The sequence below is a fragment of the Anser brachyrhynchus genome, assembly GCF_964034855.1.
Source record: "Anser brachyrhynchus genome assembly, chromosome: 2".
In the NCBI taxonomy this organism is placed as follows: domain Eukaryota; kingdom Metazoa; phylum Chordata; class Aves; order Anseriformes; family Anatidae; genus Anser; species Anser brachyrhynchus.
The window spans coordinates 56,600,040-56,618,800 of NC_137695.1; the positions used below are offsets into that span (position 1 = coordinate 56,600,040).

The following is an 18,761-nucleotide window of genomic DNA, read 5'->3' on the forward strand; positions in this document are numbered from 1 at the left end:
AGAATATCAGTATATTCAAAATGTTAATTTGAACATTAGTTTTGGTTTTATTAAAGAGTAAATTTGAAAGGAAAAATGAACACTTAGAGAACATTATGTTTTAAATTGCTTTTTATCTATCCTTTAAATGGGAGAATCACGCAGACTTGTTATGGGTCTGTCTATACCATTCTTTCCTGTAATTTCCAATGTAAAGGATTAGGAACAGCAACATTTTTTAGTTTCTTGAGACTGCTGACATGAAAGAGCTGGAGAAGCTAACACATCTACTTGAAATGTAGGTCAACTGCACATTCTAAACTGTAAAGTACCCAAAAATCCTTTGCTATTAAAATTAAGCAAGCACAGAATCATAGAATAGTTTGGGGTTGGAAGGGACCTTAAAGATCAAAGTTTCACTACCCCTGTCCTGGGCAGAGACACCTCCCACTAGATCAGGTTGCCCAAAGCCCCATCCAACCTGGCCTTGAAAACTTCCAGGGATGGGGCATCCACAGCTTCTCTGGGCAATCTGTTCCAGTGCCTCACTACCCTCATCATGAATCCTCATCATAAATGTGTTCCCTGTGCATTTGGAAATGTAATCTTGTATTTCATGGTCTCCACCTTTTACACAAAGGAGCCATGCATTTTGGAAAAAAAAAAAAAGTTAAAAAACCCTAAGCATCTCATGCAGATGTCATGTTAACCCAGGTATGTCAGAAGAGCATCCAAAAGGAAACACAGACTATGCCAACAAAAGGAGTCTTCTGATCAGCAATTTGCACTACATCCAGATGGATGAAATTAACAGAAGCCCACTGTGTTAGCACAGCACCAGCCACACTTTGGATTTCACAAACATAGCTAAGAGGGATGTGGCTTCAATTATTTTTGATCTCCTACAGAAAAAAAAAAATGCTGGCAAATATTTACAGTGTTAACCTTACATCAGAAATGAAATGAGTAATTTCACACAGATGGTTGCCTCCTGCTCCTTTTTCAGAACCAGCCATGTAACTCCAATAAAATAAACCAAGATATATGTCACAGAATATCAGTCCCAATCATATTGATTCTTTGCCTTCACTGAAATATGCCAAGCTCTCAACTGTTAAAATTGAATTGTTACATACATACATCTGAGAAAAATTTAGGTCCTTACAAGGAATATATTTTTATTCCAGACAAGCAATAATCTCTGCATTAGTTACCAATGAACCAGAATGTACTGAAACCGTGAAGAGCAGGAATCCATGTATTAGATTTTTTTTTTGCATCTAAACACACAGATGAAACATTATTATACACTCTGATGGCTGTATCTCTTTCATAAATAAGGCCTTTTTTTCTCCCAAGGGTATTAGTTATTATACTAGTAAATACACTTGATTCCCTGCATAGTTTTTCCTTTAATCTGTACTTGAAAATGTGCTTTATCAAGTCTAGAAAATTGAAGATCAAATTTAAAGCGCACACTCTATAAGGAAGCCAAACCCACCTGTTTTTAGGAAATAACCTAGATGCACTACCATACATGGTCCCCTTGATGACCACAGACTGCACCTGCAATTCTTACTCTATTATTTCCTACCATTGATATCTAAATCCTTCATAGTTATTGTTGCAGTGATCCTCACAAGACCTTGGTGAGGTAAATGAAACACAATTTACAATGAGAGAAAACCAGTAAGGGAAAATGTGTCCGTGTTTTATAAACAAGAGGTTGAGTGACTTCTCCAGTGTTATGCAGGGAAGCTGTGATAAACCAAGTACAGAATAAAGGCTCACAGATTTGTGGTCTCATCACAGATTCCCCTGGTCACCGAAGAACTTGTTTTTTGCTCTTTCTGATCTGACCAAAACAGAGTAGCACAGGATGTTTCACATCTACACTAAACCAAAGGAGTCCACATAGAGTCAGATAAGGGTAAAACAACAATAAACACTGGCACATGCTATTTTGCTCAAGCCTCATTGTTTTCTTTGCTCTCAGATATTCAACTCATAAAAAAGATTTAATCAGTAGACTACATTTTGTTGGTTGTGAAAATTTTCACAAAAAACATGACCCTTCAGGCAGCCCTTTTTAGGAATAGTGAAGTTCAGTTTATTTCTTGAAAACTGATGTCATCATATCTCATAACACATGTGAAAACAAGTGGGTCACAGCTGCTAGAAGATGTTGCCATAATCCCAAAATAAACAGTTGCCAAAATACATCCCCATACACTCCTACCTGAACCAACAAAAAGGACGTTCAGTTTAACTGTACTAGTTGCCTGCATGTTAAATCATGTCAATAATAGATCACAGCAATGGCCTTCTATTTTCTCCATATACTGTAATAGAAAGTATGATTGCCCCTAGTGTTAGTGGAATCATACTACAAGACCATCAACTTGAAGCCAGAGAAAGAGGTGAAGGAAAGCACCAGCAAAGTACAGATGAGGAAAATAGGTTTGAAGAGCCTTTCATAAGAAAAAAAAAAAAAAGCAAACTATGATAAAGTAGTAGAAAATAAGAAAACCAAAAAATATAACAAGCTTTTATTAGCAATCTACTTCAAATTCTTGTACATTTAAAAAAAAAAAGTCCTAAACCTATATTGCAGCCTCTTATTATCTATACTATCCTTCTGTAAACAGACTCCATTTTTACATTAAAAAAGAAAGTCAGAATGGGATTCACAGCAATATGTAAATTCACCATTAGGATACATAAGAGGGAAACTGGTCTATAATGTTTCAGGTATAGAAACTTGATTTGCTGTGAGATGGATAAATACTTCTTTATGTTTATTTTTCTAATATACTGTTATTATTCATTGCTATTTTTTTTCAGAGGCTTATAGCCTTTACATCACAACTATTTCATAGATCAGAAACAACCTTTGGATTGCTGTGTGTACATCCTACTGCATGTTCCACTAATCGCTTTGCAATAATAATTTTGAAGACCTTGTATAAGTATATAAGAAGGAAATGTCAGAATATTATTTTCCCTTGCCTTAACATTTCTTGTGAATGCTGCAGTTACTGACAAGATAGATAGTACTATTTTTGAGAGGCTCCAATACTTCTTCAAAATAGACATGAAGTAATTCTTGTTTTATCTGACCACTGTGCAGTTTTTCACCAGCAATTACAGCAGTGTAATCCTACGCATATGGTGTCTGAGATACAATCAGTTTTGAAATTTTTGAAATTTCTGTGGTCTGATCCATAAACACATTTCTTCCCATCATGTTTTTCGAAAAAAAATAAAAAATAAAAATAAAAAATAAATGACTTCAAGTTGAACCTCAAGTCAATATCCCACTTACTTCTATACCTCTTTTTAAAGAGGATCCTGACAGTCACCATCATATAATTTATATCTACATTTCTGGACATCAGACCAATATTGGAAGTTACCCACTGAACAGCCATCTACCTTTCTCCAGAATCTGAAGTTTTATTGATAGCAGCACATTACTGTGTAAGAACTGATCTGACACACAATTCATAACAGCAAATAAAACAACAGTTTGAAATGACATCTGTTGCTCTTCAATCACGCACCCGTAAGTTGTTTGAGATGCAGAAGAGACTTGAAAATTCTATTAATATAATTTTTTCATACTGATCAAATCTCATTACTCACATTTATTTTATAAATCTAATTTTAAATACTGAGCAAATCAACCTTACAGAACTGTACCAAAGTTCTTCCAGGTATTTATTTCAATGTTACATAAAGTTACCTGTTGCATAGCCAGTAAATTCAACAATCTTTTATTTAAACCTGAAGTTATGCTGTTACACGTTTTCTTGCAGGAATGCACAGACACTTTAGGGTATCTAATCTACTAAAAAAATTAATGTGGAAATAACTCCACCTATGCTCTGACACAATGTCAACAAGTACCCTATTACACCACAAAAATACTGCCTACAGCTTGGGTAGGATTCCTTTATCTGTTGTCATGGGCATTTATGAGCTCAAGAACTTCACTGCACTAGAGTCTGTATAAATACAGAAGGAAAAGATAAGCTCACATAAATGTCATGTGTCTGCCTTCCAAAGAGCTCCCTACAAGCCCTGAATGGGAGAATTTTCAAATGTATGTGTTCAGGACACCTCAGATTATAAAGAGGCTGAGCAGTCCTGAAACTTGATGGGAAAGCTTATGACGATCCTACACCTGAGCCCTCCTGGGACTTCCTGGTTGACAGAAGGAGCCAGTTCATATCTGGAGTAACTTTGGATCCACTTTTATCTCACCCCTCACTTTACCACAACTTTCTGTGGTGATGGGGTGTCTTGGGAGAAAAAAAAAATAGTTTCCCAATTACAATCTTTGGATAAGAGGACTGTAAGACAAACCTTCAAATATATTTTGTCAAATATACCTTCTCTGTATAACCTCCATACCTACCTTCATCCAACTATCAACAGTAAGCATTTCCTAAAGGCAGATGAACATACATCTCTCTATTCCAATTTTGCATTGTGTTAAGAGTACACAGGCTTGTAATGCCAGCTCAAGCACAGTGCTGGAAGGAAGGGCAGAAGTACACTTAGTTAGAATATGGTCATGGAGCTCCCAGAGCAGAAACATGTCCTGACAGCAAGAGAAACATGAAAGAATTTATCGTTTCTGTACCTCCAGCTACAAGCTAAGGTTTGCTGCACCAGCTGTTGGGAGAAAACGGGATGATCCTTAGTTAGCATGTAAGACCGCTGATTGAGTTTCAATCATCTCAGTTCGCTAAGGATCTGACTCTGGCATATGCTGACATACCCATCTACCAAAAGCGAAAGCAAACATGATAACCAAGTTACTGAAACAGATTTGGCTTAAAACGTGCTATGCCACCGCCTACAGCTCAAAGAGAAGAGTCTTACCAGTTTTAGCTTCACAAAGGGCTATGAAAGCATAAGGTCATATAGCTCCCAGGAACCACACCATACACCTTGCTCAAGTACCTTAGGCATCTGACTGGTCCTCTCCATGCTGCAGCCCATCCTTAAGGATCTAAGTCTTTAGCCTTACTGTCCTTTTAGGCCTACTTCATACTCCCACATACTGCAGATCTGGCTTATTTTTTTAAAATGTTGAATCACTTCTCTGAGCCCAGTTCTTATTCCAGCTAATCCCACCAGGATGTTAAACCCTCAACAGAGGTAACAGTGATATTATAGCATTAAATTTATACATAGATGTGCAAAGCATAAACTTCTTCTAAGAAAAAAAGCCTGAAACACACTCAGGAAAGCAAAAATTCTTGAGGACTGTCCATTCTGATGTGAACTCTCAGGCAAAGCACAGGGACCACTCACAATTGCCAGGCTGATTATGCACAGCATTGGCAGGGCATTTATCAGGGAGCAGCAGGAGCAGGGCTGTGTGAGAGGGACAAGCTGGGGTGACCCATGGTGCAGTTCACACCCTTGCCAATGGGATGCTGCCGCCCCAGCCTGAACCAGGTGGGCAGAGCTGTGAGTGGATAACGTGCTGCACCAACAGCCCCAGCATGGCAGAGGACAAACCAGGGAGCATGGACATAAATGAGGAAATAGTGCCAGAGGCAGAATGGGAGACAAGGTGAGTCACTACTTAGGTTCACAATGCATACAGGAAAGCTTGCCAGCAAGCCAGAACATGTGCTAGGGCCAGACCACCTATGGTGCACATCAGTGAATGCGACCCCCCAGACCAATACACAAGGTTCAGGGGGACCTGGTGAGGCTGTTCAGGGGACTTATAATGCGCTGACAGTCCTGACAAGCACATGAGCAAGTGGCAAGCAAAGTCCAGCCTTCTACCCAGTCTTAATGAATGTGATTCAAACCCTACAGCACAAGAAACAAACAACAGGAAGTTACAGGTAAGAACACGTGTTAGGAAAAGGCTGTAAAAGCAAACCTAACCTTTTAAAATACATAGATATGTCATGTATTAATTTACCACCTGGTTAAGCTAATTAGAAGAATACTTCCCCCTTTAGGATGTTAGAATTTCAAAATGTTTGCATCTCCCTATGTATTTTTTTTTCTGCTCTGTTATGCAAGGACATAAGCAAGTCAAAGATATTCCCAGAGCCTTCACTTCACTTGACCCTGAGTGAGGGCCTTCCCAACAGCTCTGCACCACCTGCAGCCCCCTGCTCCACCACCCAGGGCCAGCCCTGCTCTCCTGCTCCCTGACAGCGCATGCCAGGTCTCACCACCCTGCAAGGCAACTGCAATTGAACTTGTTCACTTGTTTCACCATCATCATTCAAAAAGTGGTCCAGCTGGGTATCTCTACCTACTATACAGTGAAATGTAAGCACATACTTACAGTAAAATGAACCACATCTTCTCAGGTGGCCCACCCTTTAAGAGGAAACTAACATGTATGTCTGCATTGTTTCAAGTCTAGGAGGTGTTGTAAAAGTACAAAAGGAAAAATAATGCTATTGGTACAAAAACTGAAGTCCCACCTGCCAATCTTTAAATAATCCTCACTACAGTATATATGACTCAGAAGGTTACCTTTTGTTCTCAGTTACTAACTGTACTTTTGACACTTCTCCTTATAAAAGGACCAGGACAGGGAGGGTGGACAAGGACAGGACACAGGAACATTACCATATAGTGTGAAAGCAGCAGAGGAAATGAGGCAACTGAAGTTCATGGAGCCAAGCAATGACAGGAATCCAACACAAAGGAAGGATGCTGAAAATAAACAGAAGCTTGCAATAAATATAGTACTTGGAAAAAGAAAAAAAAAAAAGTGTCAAACTGGCATTCAAAATTGTCCCCAAAAGAAACATGCCTGTATCAGCACATGGACATGCAGGTGCAAGGTAAACAGCAGGGTAGATCAAATTGTTGGTGCATCAGTAAAATATAATATCATCCCAGCTCTCTGTGACTCCTCCTACACATCACTAACACACTACAAAGCAATCTGGTTTTGGGAAGGAACACTGGGCTAACTAGGGGATGTGAGCATCCAATGTGGCACATATGAAAAGATTTTTACTGGGCTGAACTCAAAAGGAAAGCCTTTTTTTTTTTTTTTTTCTTTTTTAATCCAGGTTAACAGTTTACCAGGTCTGTTAAAGGAATGTAGACAGAAGAGATACAATTAACTGATGCAGCTGGTTTTGGCTAGGGTACGACCTGAAACCTTTTTAATACTTTATATTTCTTCTCTTGTGTCAACTGCGTGTAAGACATTAGTCAAAGAAATGTAATATTTAAAACTAAATGTGCAGTTCAGTGCTGCACTTTATCGTGGTTTGAGGCATTATGTTATTGCCTTTGAATTGGTAAAGTAATTTCAGACAGTTAACAATTTTGGACATTAGAGTCTTCTTCCTGCAGAGCAAGAAAAGCATGAAAGGAAGCAATTTAAGCTTTTTCATTTCATCAGTGCAAATCAACAGGGAACGTTACTGAGGGCATCAACTGTTCAGTCTCATGTTGGTTCAGTTCCCCAGCTTTCCAGTGACTACAAAGAAACGTGCCAATTATTCTGAACTCATACTTCAATTGTGAATTTTTCAGAGCAGAAATACAAATGTCTTTCACATTCCTTTGTAAAGTGCTTAAAGCACTGCTGCCAGCATATAAATTGTACTTGACACTTTCTGAACAGCCTACATCTACTTCCAGAGTTGCTCGATGGGTTTTCTACTATTTTGCTTGAAACCAGTGTGCTTTCTTTATTTAAATAAATATATAGCCAGTGCGCAGTGTTTAAATAAATAGCTTAATTTAAATAAAGCATATCAGTTCAACAACAGACTTAGGAGAGAGACTTTTTGCAATCATCCAAGTATTTAGATCTGCATTACATGGAAGTCATGTGGCTCAACATGAAATGCCAAATGCTTTCTTCAACTCTTTCCTGTCCAATTATGATGTTTTTGATGAAGCACTGTGTAATTGATAAAATAGTATTTTTTACAACCACTGATCTTCAGACAGTAGATGAACTAAATATTCCAAAAGCAGAACTGTTTGCTTGAAGTAAATTCTCTTCACACTGTTTTAATAGAGTGGTATAAATGAATGTGCTCCTTGAAGGAAATCCTAACTCAAGATCCTCCTGGAGAGGAAAACTGAAGAAGAATAAGAACAGTGTATTTGTTTCCATAGTAAAAATAAATTCATGGCATTAGAAACTTTTTAAAATGTTTAAACATGATAATAAGCAACATTACAGGGACCATGACCTGATGTATGGTGGCCAGAAGAAGGTTCCAGAGGACGATGCTCCTCATGAAGTGCTATAGCCTACTGCCTGCAGAAATGATAAGAACAGCTTTTCCTAACAAACCCAAACCATCTCTGGTTGTATTCACTTCTGCCCCCTGTTCCCAGGGTAGTTAGGAAGGAATGCTATTCAGGATGTATCTACAGGCCTTGCAAAAGCCTTGTGCTCATTTTCATCTAAACTTCTGTGAGACCTAGTCTTTGGGTCTTGGGATACAGTGCTAGTCACACAGTTTTATAATCTCTTCATCAACCAAATCATAGCTCTTAATAATTTATGATCAAAGATAAATATGCTTTTAGCAAGAGGAGGTGAAAACCTTGTTTTCCCCCCTAAATGTCTGCACTTCAAGTTCATTATAGCCTTGTGAGGAACTGCTACTGCAATCTCCATTTCACATCAACTATGAAAATAATGATGGAACTGGAAATTTGTCCAAAGCCAGAAACAGAAATCAACATCACACGGAGTACAGTGTCACCCCAACAGCAGTCCTGTGCCAGAACCTGTCACACAGCCATCCCCTTCTCTCAGATAATGTTGCCAGAGCAACTGAAGTACATGACAATCCCTCTCTGCCTGAGCTAGCGGTGAAATGTGTCTGCTGTGTAATTAATAGAAAAGGTACATCAATAAATGAGGCAACACAGTTCAGATTTACTCCCCCAAAAAAGCCATCCAACCTGCAACTACAGTGGAGAGACACTCTCCCAGTCTGAGAACAGTGATATCCACCAAAGGCAGTATGCATATCCAAGACCTGTCTGACACTAGCATCTGATCACCCTTGAAGCATGTATTTGATGTAATGGGTACTCATTATTGCAACTCGGCTGCCTGTCATTAGCTGAAGAGGCAGGAAAAGACAAAAGAAAATGTGATGGAACATAAAGTTTCCCTATAATAAGGAAACGTAAGGTCAGCACCATACTGACTTTATGCCTATCCACCTGTGAATGAGTGTAAAACACCAGTCCCTCAAGGCAAATAAGGACTCTAATCTGCTTCTCTAGAATAGCCCAAGAGAGGTTAAGTGAGTTTTTCTTTTATTTTCTTTTAAATAACCTTGTGAAGGGGAAATGACCCATGAAAGTTTCACAGACAAGGGTCACAGCACACTCCCTCCTGAGGAAGTCTTTAAAACCGTGAGATACTTGAAGACATTAAAAGTTTCTTCTTCCCTTGACAGACAGAACATTTAAATGAAGATACTTCCAACACAGAAGGCCTGGGAAAATGTTTTTTCACATTCTGACCAGACAACTAAAAACCCCACCATGCAAATCCACCTTGTCTTGATGCTACATGCACTCCTCTCCTCATACTGTTACTTACCATGTTGTGTCATTTTACCAACATAACTTCAATAGAGTCACATTTTCACTGAATTCTACGCCTATCATGAAAGAGTAAGTTGGGTTGATCATTCAAGTGTGAGGTTGTTTTCTTAAGTAGACAAAATAGTCTATGAGTGCTCCAGAGCTTGTAGAATTCTAGAATCATACCATAACCAAAGTTGGAAGGGACCCCCAAGGATCATCAAGTTCAAATCCAAAAATCAAACCATACATCTGAGAGAATTGTTGAAATACTTCTTGAACTCCAGCAGGCTTTGTGTGCTACTTCCCTACGGAGCATGTTCCAGTGCCCGATCACTCTCAGTGAAGAACCTTTTCCTGATATCCAACATGAACCTCCCCAACACAGCTTCATGCCATTCCCTCAGATCCTATCGCTGGTAAACACAGTAGGAAAAAATGCCAAAAAGTATTTCTCCCACTGGGTCCCCTAAGGTAAAAGAATTGCTAGGGAGTGAAGAAATTATTTATGGAGTCAGGTTAAAACACTGAACACAACCGACCTTGAACAGCAGGCTCCTGAGATTCTCAAATTTACACATTTCTGAGCTCTGTGATGGTTGATCCATCATCCAGAGTTCCCTGATGCACAGCAACCCTATTGTTTCATTATCCCAACCTTATTTGCATAGCCTTTTTCTCAAACTTTGACACCATAAATAATTAAGAACTTCTTCCGTAATTTAAGAATAAAAGAAAAGCTCATTTTGGGGACTGCACAAATAAACATCTGCATAAATTCAGATGCAAATATATATATATATATATATATATATATATATATTGCTATTCCAAAAAGCATTGGAGCTAACTGTACTGTGTGACTGCTAAGACTTTGGTTTCATAACTGGGAGTTTAGTTAGTGGCACTTGAGCCGACTGCTTAGTTTTGCACAAAACCAGCCTCCCTGCATCACTATAAGAGTGTTTCTATAACTCTTTGCTGCTGTACTAGGGAGTAAGTGAAGTGTTTTAATTCACCCTCACTTACAGAAAAGAGTGCTTCATACAGTTCCTGTCACTTCAATGTGTATTCATATCTTTCATCCCAAAAAAGGGGAACTAAAATGAAAGCGTAGACATAATCTGATCAATATTTGTTATTCTCTATTGAACCATACACCATAAGAGTTTCTTAAGCACAAATACCATCAGTGAAGCTGCAAAACAGTTTATCTAAGTCTGCCTGCTTTCACAGTCTCAGAAACATTCTTGGTCTGAAATTTTCCCCTCCTTTGATCTCATATTGAGGTGAAGCTGTTTTTCCCTGAAGTCTGAGGAAAATTATTCTCAAGATTTTTGAGTCATGTAAGAAATCAGTACAAGAAAGTAGGGAAGAGCTTCTTCCAATCATCTCTACACCAAGCCAATAACTTCTGCTCAAATGACAATATATTCTTCAAAAATATTTCCAGTTGCAGATTTCAAGATTGCAAGTGATGGAGAATTCCCACTTCCTATGGGAGATGTTTATTTTTGATTGTTTCTGCCAATATTTATTTCTTTGGCAAGGTTTTTTATAATTCATTACATGATAAAGTATGAAGTAGCTCAGAGGAAAAGGAAGCCAAACAATGTCTAAGCATACAACAGCCCAAATCTCCAGAAGACCAGTATAACAAACATCCTTACGGCAGTCTATGTGTCCCGTACTGCCCTGACAGAAAAGCAAGAAAAGGATAGAGCTGAAGCCTCCTTTAATTAAAACCCACTGAATAATGCCAGATTTAAAATATTACTCTACCACACAGATTTTTTTCTTTTATTAAAAATACATAACTTAATGCATGAAGAGCATTAAGATTTCTTTCCAACCTCTTGAAATGCAGAAAGACAAGAAAACACAAATAGTTTGTGGAGCTTAATTTTCCTTTCACCTTTCCTTCAAATTGCTCTGTCTTTGTTTGGTGTTTCTGGTTTACACTACAGCTAGTAAAAAATAAACTGGACCCATAGTTACTGCATCAATACTAGCTCTATTTCACTGTGCATCACTAAGTATTTTATGGCATAACACTTCCTATTCCGAACAACCTCCTGGAAGTATGTTCAGCAGCATCATTAACCTAATGACAAAGGCAGAGTTGCCGGAATGCAAATCCAGCCTAGGTCCAGTGATCAAAAACAAGGAAGGAGGTATTTCAATGACTTTTTAATATGATACAGTAAGTACTAAGTTTGAGTTTATTTTGTGGTGTGAGGTTTTTGTTTGTTTGTTTTGTGATACTTAGCTTATAACAAAACTATATACTGATGTACTTTTCTAAAATAGGAATATAGGAGTTTTGATACGTACTGCATTACAACCAATGACTCCATGGAAATTCCAGCTCTGAGAGTCTTTGAATCGAAAACCAAACTTTTTTTTTTGTTTTCATATTTCACTTGAAGATGTAAACTTAATTCTGTACATAGTAAACATAGCTAAACATTTAAATCTCTTCTAACATTACATTAGACAAATTATGTTCTTGATATGTGGAGATCTGCTGGGAGTAAAGCTGGAATAGCTCATGAACTCATGAGGTGCGGAAGGACTGTGCAACACCTGCAGTGACTTGCCAAACACAAACATGAAGAAATTAGCTCCACAGCCCCAAGCAGCTACCAGGCCGCAAAGCCAGATGGCAAGGTTGAGATACCCTCCAAACAAAGGGTCCCCTTCACTTCTAAACTGCAGAATGTGTCCAGGTACCCCACAGACAGTGGAGTCTCTTCTATAAGACTGACTGTGGGCACCCACATGGCTGCTGTATTATCACATCTGTGAGGACATCTTCCTCACAGCCACGATGATGTTCTCTAGTGCACAAAGAGGCACAGGGGGGTGAGCAACAGGGAGGACTACAGATCAAATCCAACAATTTCTAACCCTCTTCTGTCCCAGTACTCTCTAACCTAAAGTTCAAGAGCTTAAGCCTTGGAGGAAACCCAGATTTTCTGTCCTATTAATGAACACTTGAATGGCTTCTACAAAGTGTTATTTCTGTCCAAGTATCTCCCAGTCTGTTCACAACACCCAACAGCTGTGAACTCTCTTTTCCTTGATGTTGAAGGCAGGAGGGCCACACAGACCAAGCGTAGCATATCCTGTCACATCTCGAACTAAGCATTTTTGAAAAATCAGAAGTGCAAGAATATTTTCTAAAAATTACAGTCTTTAGCATTAATCTCTCTGCACACAGAGGAACACAAAAGAAATTGGTCACTTACAACATTTGGAAACAAAACTCTGAGTTACTACGAAAAGTGACAGTCATTATTGGCTGATGTAAATTACAGTATTTCCTCTCACACTGCCTGAAGAATTTTTCCCCATATCATGCTCTCCAAAATAAGGGCAAATTAGTCACATTTATTAGGGTGTGAAAGTAATAAAACAGATGCTTTATTGTAGGGTGCGGTGCTTCTGCATAGTCCTTTGCTTACTCAGCTTAATCTGGTTAGATGCGAACAAGATGTGCCTTTGTCAGTCCAGTGCTGTGCTATGGCCTCAGCAGGGCCTATCACATTATCATCTTCAGATCAGAGTCTCACTTGGAGCATAGGTGGAGCAAACAAAATCCCTTCTGCAAAAGGCCATAAATCTGGCCGTCTGCTTCACACTGATAAAATTCTCTATTCCAGGGCTAAATATAGGCCACCAGCTGTTATGCAGACATGCCCCTCGTTCAAGCCAATATAGTAGGTCATGTCAAGCTGCTCTCAAGATAAAGGCAGGGACCCTCTCTAGCCTTCAGATCATTTTAAACAGCACCATCACACTTTCTTTTAAAGCCCTTTGAGAGGAACCAAACTGCTTCCTCTCTTCAGTCTGGTCTCAGGGAAGCATAAATATGAACACAGATCAAACCTAAAAATTTCTGGAAATGAAGACTTCCTTTTTTGCTTTCTACTCACTTCTTTCCTCATATTCATACCCACATATCTTCCTCCCAAATGACCCAAAAGCTTCAGGCAGATTTTTAGGTTGTTCTACACATACAGCCACTCGAAAATAGTCTTTTTTTTCTGTCATTTATATTTTCCAGTTTATCTCAATACAAGACTATATTTTCAGACTCTTATTTTAGAAAAAAAGTACAGGCTGTTTTCATAAAACACAAAATAATATACCTCTATTCTGAAATAGGATGTTTCATGCAACAGCTTTTGCTAAAATAAAAAGGTGTGAATTAAAACAGGCTTCATTATGTTTGTGAAAATTAATCTCTTTATGAGCCTTAAATGAAAACACGCTTTGCTTTCTTCGTACCTCTCTCTCAAGCACTAATTTCAACAGCAAAGACACAGATGGTAGCAAACAGAGTTTTCTAAAGGACACCCTCACTTTGTTTCTTTCCTGAGTTGGAAAAACTGAAATTTGATTCATTTGACTCTAACCCAAGCCATGAATCATCTCTTATCAATGGAGACGTAGGAGAAACTGGAAAAAAAAAAAAAAAAACAGGTGCTGCTGCAATGTTTGAATACAACTTAATGGGCAAAACCTCCCACAGTTCTCCTTGAGGTGACCTGTTCTTGCTCATGACCCTTTTCTTGAAATCTCATGGTGCTTGTCTATCTTCACCTACAGTGCTACCTGCCTATCTCAGTAAAGAATTCTAGCTTCAGTTTGCAGCCTCTCATAGATTGTCTTGCAGATATGGCTAAAACAAACCTAAAATCTAGGGCCTCACACCTCAAAGCTATTTACAAACTGAACTAGTATTTAGGCAGGGAAATCTTACGAAGTCAAGAGGAAGTGTTTACTACCTTAATGGTTTTCAGGATTGGATCTCACTTAGATTGGTGTAAACTGGGTTCAGAAAGCCCACTTCCTTCCAACCCAAATTCAATCTGGAGTTACCTTCAAACCCTTTGGTATCATCCCAACTGGCTTCTGGGAGCAAGAGAGTTGGAAATGGCATTTGATGCTCTGTGCTACCACCTACAGTCCACCCCCAGAAACTTTAGATAACTGAACTCAAACGGTAAATACCGCTGTCAAGTGCACGTAGCATGAACCTGTCTCCCGTTGCCCATGCAGACCTCAGTGAAAGGACAACACTTTCCCAAGAAAAGGGATCAGGAGAAACAGAAAGGGTGAAGGACAGTGGAAAGAACATATGGATCCAACAACAAGTTGGAATACAGGTTGCTTATACACTTAATGCTTTGCTTTCAGATGATGTTGATGGGGTCTGCTGATCTTCCTGCTCATCTGGTTTGAAAATCATATATTTAGAAAATGAAGCATATTTATTTTGGTAGAGAAGTATTTTTGTTATAACCTTCTGTTCTGTTTCAAAAGCAGATGTTCTGCCTTGCAAAGGTTTATTTGTTTTACACGCACACCCGCCTGGATCTACTAAATTCAGCACTCCCACACTGGTTTTCCCTTTCTTCATCCCCCCCTTTGCAGCTGCAGAACAGCATGATAGATTTATAAAGAAGTAATACACACACACGTTGATTTGGTTTTCAATCTTTAACCTAGCAAAATTGTTTCCCATTTGTGTTCCCCACCATCAGAGTTCAAACTTCCTAGGAGTTATGGACACTGTGTTCCAGGCAAGGGGAACTCAGGACCTTACAAAATTCAGATTTTGATACATTATTTTTTTTCCAGGATTGTTTACAGGATGAGATATGGTCTTTAAAAAAAAGATAGTAAGAACAGGCATCTGAAGTCAGTCTCTGTTCCCAGCTTTCTAACCGTCCAGTTGTTCCCCTCTTGCCAAAATGTTAAGCTTCTGCTGAGAAACAGGATTATGAAATGTGAACAACTATATACAATCTTGGAAATCTGCATAGGAAACTATTCCTGATAAGTATTGTAATCTCTCTGTATGTGTATACATACACATGCTGTATATATACACATACTGAGAAAGATTCCTCTAGAATTTAGAAAAATTTCCAGCTTTATTCTGATAGCATCTTTCAACTCATATACAAATAACATCACTGAAATATGGACATTATGCAAACGATGAAGGAGCAAAGTTTTGGACAGGGATGTCAAAACAACAACTACTTGTATAAAAAGCCTACTTAGTCTGTTAAATGTCTTGGTCAAGCCCTTAAGTTTCTCCTTGCCTTAGCTTCCATACATAGAAGTGGAATATCATAATATCCTACTGGATTCTTTTAAATATATGATTATTTCCCAGGTCCCTAGATCCTGCAATCCACAGATACCTTCTAAGCATCTACACTCTCATGGGAAACTATCAATTACGTGCTCCTGTGCCAGCCACCTCAGTTCACAGATTCCTTCCCACCAGCAGACACATACACACACCACTGCAAACCCAACTTCTCCTGTATTTTCTGAGCTTCCGAGAAGCAAACTCACTGCCTTTTTTTGCCATCTTTGCAAGGAAAGACAACACAGCCGATGATTCTATGTAGTGATAATGTTTTCAGAGCCACAGACTGAAAGACACTCAGAAAGCAGTGTACTGAGTTGGGAGAAGGTCCCAGTCCCTACCAAGAGAAGCTCCCTACAGAATTCAGTGAGAGCTAACACTGGAGACTCTTCACCTTCCAGAGAGTTCATGGGTCTCTGGTTAATCAAAAGAAGCCATTAGAAAATGAGGAGGAAAGCAAAACAAAAACCTTTTGAAATAACTGATATTAAAAGCATGTTTGCATTGCTTGAAGAAGTTTAGTTTTCAAGCTGTTAAGGCTTTCCTTATTAAAAACTTTCCTTATTTTATGTCATAAAACTTTCAAGGCTCCCAAAAGGCTTTTCTACCAGGAAATGACTCTGATTTAATTTAGTTTTTGATTATATCTATCCTTTCCAACTTAAAGTAAAAGTGATGTATTATCAGTTAACTGATATACTTAAACTCATTTCTTTGCTGTTATGCTTTTAAGAAAGCAACTAGCACAGTCAAAAATGTCTAGCACAATTGATTTACCTGTGTCTCTGGTAAAAAATGTCTGCTAGCTTTCTGAGCTACAGGGATATTGTCCCTCACTCCACTCATTCTCTGAAAATGAATCTTCAGTAAGTAATTTTGTTTTGTAAAAGTCACAGAAACATCAGGATGTCTCCACAGTCAAAAAATAAATAAATAAAATTACTACTTGGTTCCCTGACTTCAAGACTGCATAAATCCTCATCTGTCAAGGCAGGTGTTAGCCATTTTTTTAATTCCTTTTCAGATGAGAAGTAAAGAAAAATAAAATGAGTGATCAATATAAGATTTTAGCAATTCTCAAGCCACAGAGATCAGAAAATTTATGTATTTGACCTGTAATTCTTTTGACAGAACATGTAAGACAATGCTACTGAACGCTATCAACACAACTACTCATTTATTTGTGGGTCTTTTTATAGAAAGCTGTCCAGTGTTTACTAGCTTTGTACTTTGGTAGGAGTATGAAGTTAGTGAGTGAAGTTATAAAGTCCTCAGATAACCCTTCTAAATCTACAAGGTCTGATTTTCTTCTCCGCTATCTGTGACTTGTGGGGAATTAACCTCATCTCTGGGTTTATTGTAGAGGGAAGGTCAGAAATGCCTTCTCCCAGCAGCTTTTGACTTGACTGCAACACACTATATATCTGGGAGTCCTAACACTAGATACCTGATTGGGGAAAAAAAAAAAAAAAAAAAAAAAAACACTACACAAGTGTTTCTAGCAATAAAGTTAATCTTACATTAAGCAAAAGAGCTGAAGGCTATCTACACTTCTAACCAATGCCCATTTGTAACTCAGTGCTCTAATAACAGCACCCCCTTCATCGGCAGCTGCAAACTTTCCCCTTCTCCCGCGACCAAACCTGCCTCCCCCAGGGTCGGATTCGGGCTCCGCGAGGCTGACCAAGTCGGGTCCGTCTCTCAGAGGGGTGCTGTTTGCGAGACCAGCGGAGCAGATGCTGCGCTCTACCCCAGCCCACCCCGCTCCGCGGCGGGGAGCGCTCTCCCGCACCGCACCGCACTCAGCACCCTCGGCCCCCGCAGAGCCCGGCGGCAGGCGACCCTTCCCTCTCTCCCTCCCCAGGAGATGCTCCAGCCCCTTTTCCGGGCTTCACCCCCGCGCCGTGCGGATGCTCGGCCGGTCCCCGCCGACCCCCGGGGCTGCTGCGTCCCGGAGCATCCAGCGCCCAGCCCCGGGACGCCCCGGCCCGGCCCCCACGACTCACCCCACAGCAGCAGGACGGGAAGATGCCGGCGGCAGCAGCCGGGCGCCTCCATCCCGGCTCGGCTGGGCGGCGGGGGGACAGAAGCCGCATGGGGCGACCGCTCGGCAGCCGCAGCCCCCCGGCGGGCGGCTCCTTGTCATGCCGCGGCGGCCAGCCCCGGGCGGCGGCGGGGGCGGGCGCGGGGCGGGGGGGGGGGGGCGCGGAGCAGCTTCCCCACCCCCGGGGGGCTGCCGGCAGCGGGGGGGGGCGGCTCCGAGGCCGGGCTGGGCTGCACCGGTGGGGTGCTCCGGTTGGAGGCAGGGAGAGGGTGTCCCTGTATGTGTGTAAGAGCGGGCGTGGGTGCATGTGCGTGAGTGTGCGCGTGTGCCTCTGCGTGCACACGCGTGCATGTGTGCGCGGGTACGTGCCTGTGCCTCCAGGACCTCCCAAAGCCACGACAAGCAGAGGAATACCATTCCCACCCCACTGAGCCAAAGGTGGAGGAGAGACCCTCCCGCCCGTGGGGAATGTGTCTCCCCCCACACACAGAGCTCCTCAGTGTCGGGGGGGGAGGTCGGGGACCCCTACTCCACTGCCCCAGGGAGCTGGAACAGCCTTTCCCCTCCTGCCACCACAGCCTGGCTGAAAGCACAAGGGGCTGGAGGCCACCTGCATTAGTCCGCCCGCACGCAGCCCTTGCAGTTTGGCCTACGCAGCACCAACACGTTAACTTGCTTAATATTTACAGTTGAACATGGGCAGAGAGCTAGCCTAACCCCACACAGAGCCAGAGTGGCCAGGAGCTCTACAAAAACGCTTATTTTTCTATTTCATCTCTGCGTGGCACTATACAGAGGGAGGATGGTAAGGCTCCTCCTTTTCATCAATACTTAAAGGCTTTATTCTTTGAGTTCTCTCCTCTCTCTAGTAATTTACCATCTCCAGCAAGAAACAACAGATTGAGAAGCTGCTAAAGAAACCTTTTCTTAGCTAAAAATATTTGTACTGCTAGGTACAAATAAAAAAAGTCAGTGTGTTTCTAGGCACAAGGA

The 18,761-nt window shown here is 40.5% G+C and overlaps 1 protein-coding gene across 5 annotated transcripts in view; it reads right to left on the bottom strand.

Moving 5' to 3' along the window:
• The window catches only part of RAMP3 (receptor activity modifying protein 3), a 51,481-nt gene extending 33,131 nt beyond the window's left edge, over positions 1-18,350 (bottom strand). Inside the window, exon 1 of one of the 5 annotated variants that reach the window (XM_080581785.1) lies at positions 17,724-18,350. In XM_080581785.1, the coding sequence (XP_080437911.1) occupies positions 17,724-18,075 (352 nt within the window). In that variant the 5' untranslated portion in view covers positions 18,076-18,350. Of the gene's footprint in view, positions 1-17,696 lie in introns of all 5 variants that reach the window. The other 4 variants (XM_080581784.1, XM_080581786.1, XM_080581787.1 and 1 more) reach the window with 4 other exon arrangements.
• Between the last annotated feature and the right edge of the window lie 411 nt (positions 18,351-18,761).